The 12,399-nt window shown below is 33.3% G+C and overlaps 1 protein-coding gene across 18 annotated transcripts in view; it reads right to left on the bottom strand.

Annotated features, from left to right (window-relative positions):
- NRXN1 (neurexin 1) overlaps positions 1-12,399 on the bottom strand; it is a 4,168,553-nt gene that overhangs the window by 333,868 nt on the left and 3,822,286 nt on the right. For 9 of the 18 annotated variants that reach the window (XM_044054788.1, XM_044054802.1, XM_044054825.1 and 6 more), the window contains 2 exons: positions 5,915-6,004; positions 4,243-4,559 (listed from right to left, as the gene is read on the bottom strand). In XM_044054788.1, coding sequence (XP_043910723.1) covers positions 4,243-4,559; positions 5,915-6,004 — 407 coding nt within the window. The remainder of the gene's footprint in view (positions 1-4,242; positions 4,560-5,914; positions 6,005-12,399) is intronic. The other 9 variants (XM_044054867.1, XM_044054861.1, XM_044054907.1 and 6 more) reach the window with 1 other exon arrangement.

Consider the following 12,399-nt stretch of genomic DNA (forward strand, 5'->3'; position numbering starts at 1 on the left):
TTCAAAAGCTGTTAAGAGAAGTCCCTCCAGTATGAATAGTTTAAACAGTAAGTGGTCATGTCCTAAGGACTAACTTCTAGAAAGATTTTATAGCATTTCTGTAACTAAATCAAAACTAAGAGACAGCTTCTGCTCTTCACCTTTTATCTTGGACATCTATCACATACTCAGGTATTGTGCATTTTTTGTTGTCGATAGAATACTGTTGGTAACATTAAATACTTCCACAGCTAGCCCTTCTGCTGATAGATGCAATACCCTCCTTCATCATCCAAAGGAACAACGACAGCATCCACAAACGAGTATTTAACAAAATGAATGTTCTTTAAAAACCAACGGTGCACTGGAACAACGTCCACAATAAGCCAAAGAACAAGAATCAATAATTCCAAGTGTAAAGTGCTTTTCGTCTGTTAGTATAAACAGACTTCTTCAGACCTTCAGGTTTTTAAAGAATATTCATTTTATTAAATACTCGTTTGTGGATGCTGTCATTGTTCCTGTGCCATTTTTTCGTATTTACAACAGTTTTTCGTTTTTTTCTGGTGGATGAATTTCCTTCATCATACAGTTTATCTTTCCTAAGATATGCCTAAAGCAGTTATACCCTTTATAATCCAAATCTAATACTATTACTCTTCATACCTCTTATGTGAGAAAGTGAGGCTATCACATGTGGTAAATCAACCCATTAAATCAAATGAGTTAGGTGGCCATGACTCTCAACAATTTTGTTTTTGTCACTATTTCAAATCAGCGCACAGACCCAGCAGTTCTATCAAATAACTGAAGTAAACATTGTTGGTTTCTGTTTATTTACCCTATTTGTTGAACAGGTTAGTGACATGAATCCACAGGCCTTGTTTCAGGGGAGACCCAAGCTGGTATTTATACTACTAGAGATATCAAAGAACTTCCACTACTCTTTTTTAGAGAAGCCATGGGCTTTTTTACCTACTACTGAGCTGTCACAATCCCCAGCAGAGGAGGCCTCAGTTTAACGTCTCTTCTAAAGGGTAACACACTCAGGACTGCATCACCCCCACCCCTTTTGCTCCACTAGTGTCAGCTATTCAATTACCTGGTGTAGGAATAAAACAAAATACTTTCTGCAGCAAAAGTGAGTGTGATACCTGTTGTGCCACTGACACTAACTAGTCTCTCAAAGCAAACTCTTTGTCAACCCAGTATTGCACTGACTACTCAATTCCTGAGTATATGGAATCCATCCCATTCTCATCAATGATGAAAACACATTAACAACATTTATACCAGTTTTGCAAATCAGCCAATAATAAATCAATACCAAATGTTTGCATCCAAACAGAAAAGGCTACAATGAAGAATATGCCCCTGGATTACAACTTGAATCAGATATTTACTTAGACATAATTATAAGATTGGGCTGGTTAGAAATCAAATTCCTAGGATGAAAATTTATGCAAAAACAACCTACATTAAAAAAAATTAAGTGGGATATAGTCTAACTCAGAACAATCCACTTCTGAAATGAGAAAGCAGGTAGCAACTGCCTTATGTTTGAGACATTGTTCTGGAAAATTACCAAGGAAATGAAATAACAGGTAAAATAACTAACACTACAAAAATAGCAACAACCTCTCTAAACACTCCCACACCACCATCTTTAAGGACTTTCCTCTCTCAAAAACTATCCAATAAATCTTGCTTCTCTCAACATTAGCTCAGCCAAGTGATACTTTACACTTAGTCTCAGAGCATGACTACATAGCAAATTTTTACTTTATGTAAATGAGTAACAAATCAGATATCAAGCTCCAAAAAATGCTTACTATGTATGTAAATAATTCACCCTAGATCAATATGTATTTCTAAAAATGGCTGCATCATATATACCAAAACTCCTAACCTATGGCATCAGCTTCTCTCTCACATCTGCTTGGATTCTTTTTCAGTTTTAACTTACCATTTAATACCTCTGTTTGAACTCCCATTTTTAATATCATCTCACAATTTTAGGTAGATATCCAGCCTATGTACACTTGCCAAAACATTTGAGAAACTAATGTATGAGCAAATCATGGTACATATCAACAGTGATGGACTCCTAATAGACAGCTTTAGGCCTAACTGCTGTACCATGATAAAACAATAAAACATTTCAGCTATTATACACAGCCATGTGAATAATAAGCTATATTATTGGAGGATTATATGATGATATAAAACAGCATTAGATACAATAATAAGAAAATCTCAAAGAAGTTTGGCCACAGTGGAGTTTCCTGGTTTCATAGTTACTTTAGGAAAGCAATTTTCAGCTAAGTTCTGGTAGTGCTTTTTCTGACATAGAGGACCTTACTAGTGGAGTTACCAAGGGTTTAATTTTTGGATACATACCATCTTCTCTCTTTTTGATTAAGCTATACTTGTACCTTAATCCCTTAATCTAACAAAGCATATGGATGATATCATGCTTCTTAGGACTGGCAAATCACCCAACAATTTACAGAAAAAGCTGCAAAAACCAGACATCCCAAAATAATCTTGCAATCAATGCCAATAAAACAGTTGTCATGATCTTTTCAACCCATAAAAATCTACAGAATCTGACAGACATTTTGGTAAATAACCCAGGGAGGAACAGTTACTTGGGCATTAGGCAAGCATTGAAGCTATACACTGAGAAAGCTATCAATAAAATCATACAACAGCAAAGACTTGCAGAGTATACATTTTCACTCTCCTGAGGCAAAAATGGCACCAGCCAAAACATGTACTCCTACCTAAACTAGACCATACCCTGCATATTAGTATAGTATATCCATATCTCGGAGCCAGTTAAAACTGCATATCATATAAACACTCAAGAAAGCATTGCTTTACTTCAAGCAACTGCAAACACAAGTGATGCTGTTTTATCTTTAGCATATCTTAGGGTCTAGTGGTATTTGCTTCTGGAAATGTCTAACTAGCTTCCTATTACCGTAAAAGCAACTCATCTTCTCTCTACTTTTCTATTCAGACTGATTAAGCATCCCTTATGCACCTCATGTCCTCAAAAATGCCCTTACCCTCATAAGACCACCTTTTGCAAAATGTGTTTGTGAGATAGAATTTTTTTAAAAAATGAGCCAACCTGCTGGAATATAAGCATGTAAGACAGCAGCTAACACTACAAGCCTTCCAACCGATGTACAAAGACTGTCTTCTCAGTGAGAAAAAAATTGTTTCTTTAACTAAACTGGAATGGGCAGTAAAATGCTAGGTATTTTGGAGCATTTCCTGTCCCTTTCTTAGCTGTGAGATAATAATTCAACATTTCATCTTATCTCAAAGTAAATAACTAAGAATATATATATATATGCAAAAATGTCATTTTTGGTTGCAAATACTTATGAATGCTACTCTGCTTTTTACTGCAATGTGTGTACTCATATCAGATACTGTTGTATTATATTTTCCTATAAATCTCTATTATATTATCTCTTTCTATATACTTTCTGACTTTTCTAATATATTTTCATTCATTTGATTATCTATAATGAAAATCATGGCTGAAAAGCATCATGTAGTCAATTTATGTGTTCAGTTAACAGACAATAAAATCAAGGTGTCATGCAACATATAATTAAATTAGTGTCACAAATATCACAATAAATATCCTAATCATATACATTCACTGAAAATGTAGCTTGCATGCAAATAATGTAGGATTGATAGTTTGTGTACATTTGCCACAATAATGTCTGTACATGTTAATTAAATGGCATTTACTGTTGGACTGTATATTATGCAAACCCTGACATTATTTTATAAGTGGTCACTCATATGTAGAGGCAGTCCACTTCAAATGTTCGGATACACGTTCACATTTCAGAAATTAGAATTCTTGGTTAATTGTGATATAATCTTTCTTCTTCTCTGACTTTGTTCATATTTTAATTTGCTTAAAATTATACATGCAGTATGTACAGCAGCACGATGCAGTGTTAGCATTTTGTTTTCGATCTGATATACCCACTGAAAGCATAGAAGACACAAAATACTTATTTCATAAAATGATGCAATGCGCGTCTTTTTAAGGAAATGCCAAAACAGTAATGTCAAAAATATCATGTCATGTACTGTATTTAATTTTTTACTTGCTTTTTAGAATGCTGTGCATGCATCATTAACTGTTGTACATAGATTATTACTCAATATAAACTGGTTATACAGCATGCATTGTACGACATGCAAGTATCTAAGTGATCCACTTACCTGACCAATGAGCTCTCTTGTGGGTGGCTTTCCTCTTCCAGCTGTGCTAGTAGCTAAGGTTGTAGTGGTTTCCATTACAGATGTGGACATTTCAGACTGCTTTGAAATACCACTGGATTCTGTTGTTATAGATGAAGGAACTTCACCAACCAACCTTACACTTCCTTCAATTTTGATATTTGGATTATCAGCTGCCATATTTAGTACTTTCAGGCCATTGTAGTAGAGCCCAGAAAGCTGACCTTGGAATGGACGACCTTGATCCTTGCCTCCAATTTTTATGGCTGCCTGGCTATTGAAGATGGTAAGCTGTCGTCCTGTGAAAACAATGTTACATACATATAGACAAGTTCACTGTGGACTCTGTGTGTACTAGTGTGAATGACTTACAAATTAGTTATGGCATGAGAAATGATATTAATAAATTACAAGAGAAATATCGCCCTTGTAATTTACTGCATTTAATGAAGCATCTATGGAATGCAATGTTAACAATGCACATTTCTAATTGTTTAAATTAACAAATGTTCTGCTTTTGCTAAAAGGGCAATCAATGAAAAGTGACAGTGGTGTGAATTAGTGCCATCATATTTTCTTGTGGGCTTTCTGTTTTTAATTCTTTTACAATGGATCTATCAGTATTTATAAACTTATTGACAAGTTCTAATACATCGATTTGTCTATTAAATAAGTATGTGTGTTGAACTACATTAATCAATCTTTCAGCCATTAATACATTAATACAAAATGTGTTATTTCATTATGAAAAGTACATTATTCATTCTTATTGTCATCTGGTTTCTGATTTTTAAGTACAAATTGCATTGTGCAAACTGAATGTCTGCTGTCCAGAGAATAATTATTTCTCAACAGTTGTTGAGGTATATTATACATATACATGAATGATATAAAACTGCTGCTAAGAACATTATGATTTCAGGGAATAGTATATTGATTGCCTTTCAGCAAGACAATGTTGCAAAATCAAAAACTGCTGGATGAAAGTGTGGCTTCAAAAATGAGACACATACCAAATGGAAAAAAATCATGGCACATATCCATTAAATTGTGCAAACCTTTTCAACAGTCAGTTTAAGTTCCATAGTAAACATTATTTAAAAAGTCAGGTGTTTCATACATAAAACATGCATGCAACTTTAATGTTGAATTTATTACGGTTGGTTCAAAATCCCTCAGAATGTTATAAACGTTAAAGGGACTTCCATTCTGTTGCCAATTCATACTGCCCACTATTTAACAGACCTATAGTTTAAAGAAAATTCTTTTGCTCAGGAATAATAAGTGACATATCATAATTAAATTCATAGTTTAGTAGTTTAGATGCTTAAGCAAATGGATTCTATACACGATTTATCATTTTGGTTAATGGTTACTTGATTAGCTTTGTTGCTTGAGTTAGAATGTTATATTTAACAGTCCCTTTAACTTTAAGTTAACAGGGTAAGATTATTAAACAGTTGATACTGCTAAAAGGGCAAATAAATTATTAAACAAGGTATGCAGATGTTTCTAATTACTTTTACTGTTTTAAAGTATTTTGTTTTATTTTGTTTTACAGAAAATTTATATTTTAAGTTTATTAGTGTTACATGGAAGAATTACTTGGTTATGTTCAAATTATTTTAGTTGAAGTTTTAATCAATGTTTTTACCTTTGTCGAGTAGCCAATCATCAACTACTCGACCAAGTCGATATGGGATTCGCTGTCTAGCAATCGCCAGGCGTTCGTTATCAATGTTTCCTTTAAAGTTTAAAGAGACATTTCAATGGTTAAAATCTGTAAGGTCAAAGGTTAAGAGTTAATGCTTAATACTTGAGCTATACAGGTGCCACACGCTTATTTTTTAAGTTTAGAAGGTTTAAAAAATGTTACCTAAAACAAGTCATGTTTCAGCTCTTTCATTCAAGCATTTATTTTATTTTAGCAAAGAAAATTATTCTTATGTTAGTTATAATTAGAAAGCTGCATTTGAATTAGGTTGTTAAAGTTATGTTAAAAACAAACCAAAACACAAAGTTTAAACATTCAATTCATAGCTTATCAAAAGAAAAGAATCATTATCCTCATAATTTGGGATATTACTTATTATCTAGTTAAACACTTTTCACTTCAGTCAGGTTTAATTTTTCAAAATACATTCAATCTGTTATTCCAAGTTAGTCATTTAAGAAAGAATGCAAAGCTGAATACCACCTATGGCACATGAGCTTCAATCTTCTAACAAATACCTGACAAAAGTTAATTTCCTATTCATAGAAATAAACATGTCAATTCAGTGGTTTAAAAAGTTGGCATTTCAAACCTTTACAAATTGTTTATGATCGTATCAAGGAATTAGAAGTGTTTCAACCCATAAAAAAAGAATTGTGTTATAAATTTTGTATACAGTCACAGATCTTGAATTATTGCACATCAAACATTTTATTATAAACAAGGCTTTGACAAAAGAAGCCTAAATCCTCCGGACTTCTTGATTCTTTTTGTTGTTTTACCGTGAAACAATATAAGGCATTCATCTTCCTATTATGTGTCAAAGCATAAGGTGACGAGGCTGTTTAATATATACATAAATAAAGCCATAAAAATGAGACCCTTTTAAACATGTGTTACGTTTGGTTTTTCACTCTTTAGATGTATCTTTCATGTGCAGAAATATTTGATGTACTACAGGAAGAAGACATACTGTTAGCTATCCAAGCAGACTAGAATGTAATAAATTTGGATCTTATTAGCAAACCATTCACTTTGAATGTTCAAAACACCAATCAAAAGTTTGCAGTATGACAGTTGCCTGCAGGTGGCGATTTATACCAATGGAACTCCAACAAACTCACTAAGTTGGAGTCTGCAACAAAATACTTTTTGTAATCACTGCTACATTATTTGGCTTCATCCCAGAACAAATCTAGAACTGAAAAGAGCATTTTCAAAATGCAGTGTTTGCATTTCTCCAGCCTGAACTCTTCTTCATAGGTACATAGGTAATTACTAGGCATGGGACCCTAAAGACCATTGAGGAGACTATTCCAAAGTCCTCAAATAGTCCTAATCACTCTCTGATTAAATGACTCACTCATGGTTACACAGTACCACTGTAACAGCTCATTAACATATCACAGACAAAGCCCTCTTCACTACCTGCCATATAATGTGCTATAAAAATAAGCTACAATTCCATGAAAACGTCATACTGTTATAAAAAGAAAGAAAGCAAGAAAACTTGAGAAGATACTATAATAACATTTTACAGGTCTGAAATGATTTAAAGTTTAAAATAAGAAAAAGTACCAAGTGTAAAGGGGTTAAACAGTATACAATGAATTATGGGATGAACAGTCCGGGGAAAAAGGGGTATTACAGCAGTAACAGCATAATATAGTATCCAACAAAAAAGAACTACTGTGGATTGTCATATGCTATGGTTAAGCACATAAGTAAGCTGGGTTAAATAATGGTGAGTCAGATAACTGTGGAAAGAATTGGGTTGGAGTCTTATTGTGCCAACACTTGAATTAGTAGCTTCTTCACCCCAAAATATTTAGTAGCTGTATAGGAATGAAAACAATGTTTGTGCAAATGGAAAACTGCTTACAGCACTGTCTCTAAATGCAGAAGTTGAGACCATGTACCATACTCAGATAACTTGGACCATAAAAAGCTAGCTGGCCAGAGATGAGTACAGAACATTATTCAAAGGGAAAAACTTTAATAATCTATTTCTCTTTATGCTCTTAAACATTGCCCTTTAAAAAAACAAATGGCTAGAAAAGGGACTGGTCTGTTTATAAAGTGAAGAGAATCTTCCTCCTGATAATGTCATAAAGAAGCTTAACAAAAAAAGCAACTTTGGAGTTGGGGGTCAGACAGTTGGAAGGGGTTTTAGTGAATAAAATTTAATAGAAATAACTTTGGCTGTTACAGTATACTCTCTGCAGTTCATTATTTATTATAGAACAAATCTAGAATTAATTTTTAGGCAATTCAAGGGGACCAATCACATTTTATTTTATTCACTGGATAGATTATTGGGTATAGATTTCTAGCACCGCTAAAGCAAAAGGTACTGAGGGTTTCCTTGGGTGGAAATTGGATTATTTCTATCTGAAACAGTGCACTTTGGGATAAATGTTTCTCAGTTTATTTAAAGTTTAGATAGAAGGTTAGTTAGTTACTTAGCTAGTTTTGATTTAATTAACTTTGGCAGAGAGTTCAGTGGTGGACAGACCAAGGCATGCTATGGATGGAAGCATATGTTGACTGAAATTATTAAAATAGAATCTACAGTATTTTGAAGGTTGATGAAAATTATAAGAAATTAATAACTGGGCAAAACAGATAACACGGACTGATGCTTAGGAAAAACATGTCCAAAGAGGAGAAGTGATTATCGCATAAAAAGGAGGGAAATGAGTATCACATTGTTCAGTTTTCCAAAAAGGAAGACCTAGTAGTACATGGAAATGGATGTCAAACATCAAACGTGGACTTGGGAAAGTCCTTTGTAACCAAGCTGTTGGATGCCTTCACTGAAGACAACACATGTAGCTAGGATACTGATAGTTGGGAGCACGGAGAGGATTATTGCAAATACTAAAGGGAAGACTAAGTAAACTGCATTATACTTAATCTAAGTATATGCCTATTTTGCTAAATCTAGCAGAGGCAATCAGTCTTGTTAGTAATAAACTCAGGAAGTTAAGTAAAGGGTGTAATCTTCCAACTTTCTGTATAGAATTTAAACTGGATCTGAATGCCTCACTTGTCAGAACAGCTATCATGAAACTGTCACTGTGGACCAAGCCAAGAAACATTAAGAATAACGTATCTTAGTTTTGACATATTTAGAAGAACCACTGTTGTCATTGATGGATCTGCACACCAACTTGCCTACATTAGTCAATCTTCCATCAGAGGTTTGTGGAATTGGAGAGAAGAGGCAAGGACTTTTATGTAGGTTAAAAGAATACTTATAGTTCAAGTGTGCATTTACTTTCAGAAAATAAATGATGAAAGAAGAAATCACAATTTCCCAATTAGATTATAAAGGATGAGCAGTCTGGAGGAGACAATGTTTAATAGAAAGGATGATAAATAATTAAAAAAAACCTTTATGAAGATGCAGATCAGTCAAAATAGAATGTAAGCAAATGAAAGCATGTGGCTAACAAAATACAGTTCAGGGAAACCTTATTACTCTAAATGGATTAGCCGATTAACTAATAGGGAAACTTACATCTAAGAAAAAGCCTATATCACCAGGTGAAGAATGACTTAGCTCTGTGATCTAAATATTCCAAGAGAGTATACAAACAATTTTGGAAAAGGTTTGACTTGAAATTTGGAAAATGGTTTGTGGCAATCCAGGTATTGAAAGTGAATAGATTCAGTGTGGCAAAACAAGACGGTAATGAAAGAAATGTGATCAGTGGACAAAGGTAATACAGATATTTCATTCAACCAACAAGTCATCTATGAAGGCCATGCCACAATTCCCATACCAAAACAGAAAAGGCAAAGAATACAGAACAGTTGTTAATAAAGGTGAATTATCACAATAAATAAGGTTCCTTTAACAGTATTTCTTTCCGTCATTCGAAACATTTCTAAACAAAATTTTGCTGAATATTATCACTGGCTGATGCTATTGAAAGCTTAGATTGGGAGTAACAGAAAAAAAAAAAATATATATATATATATATATATATATATATATATATATATATATATATACACTTTACTAAATGGATAGTGGCATTACACATATTACAGCACATGTTACATATCTCCGAGGTATCTGAATCTGATGAAAGAGGAATGTAGGCCAATTAATTTACATTAACATAATGTGTAACATTTAATGTTAAGCATTAACTTTACACAAATCAAACAGAGTTGAGTGCATGCTTCCTAGAGGAATTCTGAGCAGCCCTACAAGTATTATGTACTGAGGACTTTGTTTTGTTTTGAAGCTTCATGCAAATGTTATCTATCATAGCAGAGCTATATTTTTACTAGCACTGTAACACAATTTGAGAGTTCTACAAAGGATACTTATGAGGGAAAGGCCTTTCTCTATATCTTGGTTTGTTATAAATTGATTGTAATATATGTACCCTTTTCTGACGTCATGTGAAACCTGAAGAATATTTCAACATATAGGGTCATTTATATGAACTCAGGCTTTTCCAAGGCTGGTCAGTGTGAGTTACAGTATTGTGTGGTGTCTGTGAACCTTTTTTAACTTTGTTTTTGTATTTTGATGCTGAAATATAATAAGCTAATTATGACATTTAGCAAAATATACTTGGAAGCTATTGCATAAATTTATGATTTAAGACAAGACACTTTCTATATACCAGTATATGAGTCTTTAAAACTGCCTAAATAATATCATCTTTTTACAAAACAACTATTTGTGTGAATAACAACTATTGTTTTGCACATCATATAGTATTTATCAGGTATGCATTTTCTTAAATTTTATTAGATTATAACAACCCATAAATAAACTTTAATAATTTCTAACATTATAATGAAACAAAATCAAACATCACAACCTATCATACACATGTCACAGAGTTTGAAGGTAGATGCCAGAATATATTCTCAGCCAGATCAATAGACAGACTTCATCATCAATCATGTAGAAAAAGACAAAAAAATGAAAAATATACAGTAATTTTCACAAAAGTGTATAACATGACTGCTTGTCAGCGCTTCCATTAAGAAGGTTTAAGAATCCACTGCTTTGCTGCCTTAGAACTATTTGTCATTGATAATACTTCTTTGACAAACTGACATACATAAACCTTAATTACAGGCTGATTTAAGGGTGACAGGCAGAAAACACCTCTTACAGTTGAATGAAAGTTCTTTAATGAAAGAACTTCAGATACAAAGAACAGTTATGGATGTTACCAGTCTATCGTCTACTTTGATTGAATTCTACAAGCCTTCATTCACCTACCAAACAGTCAATATTTTGTCCCATTGTACTACATTAATTCCATATGAACAGTTACACTTGAAGCGAATAACAGCAGTTTTCAAGATTCATGTAAGCAGAAAGGTGTAGCAAAGGTCAACTGTTAGAATAAGATCAAACTCTACTTGAAGGACTGAAAAATAACCTTTCAAGAAAGACTTAATCATAACATCACATCAATAGGTCAGTAGGTATAGGCACGCTGTGTGTCATGATTACTAATATTGTTACCTTATTAATTTTCCATGTTGTAGCTTAATTTATTTCATTCTTCAGATAAAAGAGTTGCTTTTTTAATACAAAGTTGCAACAACCAAAAAAATAAATGAAAAATAAAAATAAATATATAAAGTAAAATGCAAATGCAATGGCATGACAGCTTGTCAGGTAATATGTGCATTACACTGCAATTTCCTTAACCAAGTCTTTACAGTGAGACATTTTCTTCGTAAGTTATAAGGTCATTGTCATCATTGTCTTCATCACTCCAGCTCCTTTTTATACTGGCATCATAATAGCATGAAAGATGCAAAATTCACACTGCTCTGCTGATGAATTATAATTGCAAAAGAGGCGATATTCTGGAAACTTCTGACATTTTCTCCCATTGATGAAGACAAGGCCCCAGTTTAGAGCAATTGTTATGTAAAATTAATTCAAGAGCTTTTAATGCCATCTTTCAGGGAAGCTTTGCTATACTGCTCTGGTACTACACTTAAGCTATAAATCAGAAAACTGAAGAACTAATGCTATCACTGTCATTACTTGCCAAGTCCATGAGCCTTTTAAACATCATCAGTGGAAGACAGCTTTAAGTGTCACTGGAATAAAACTTAAAGTGTATTCTAAATAACACTCACATGGCTCATGTACCTCCTTTAAATGGTGACTTGTGAGGACTGGTCTGGTGAAGTGTACTATTGCAGTTTCAGGGGAACAAAACAAGACACAATGGCAAAGCTCATTTCTAGGCTTGTAGCCTTTAACCTTATTGGTAATATGTTCTAATAATCATAGATAGTATTTCATTCACCTCTTTATACATCACTAGCAAGTGAAAAGCTTAAAAATAATGAATTCTTTGCATGCAGCAATGTAGTTGTCCAGGAAAGATCTTTGCTATCTTACAACTCCAGGTTATGGCGTTCAT

This window comes from Protopterus annectens, chromosome 1.part2 (assembly GCF_019279795.1).
Source record: "Protopterus annectens isolate FY-2018-M chromosome 1.part2, PAN1.0, whole genome shotgun sequence".
Classification (NCBI taxonomy): Eukaryota; Metazoa; Chordata; order Ceratodontiformes; family Protopteridae; genus Protopterus; species Protopterus annectens.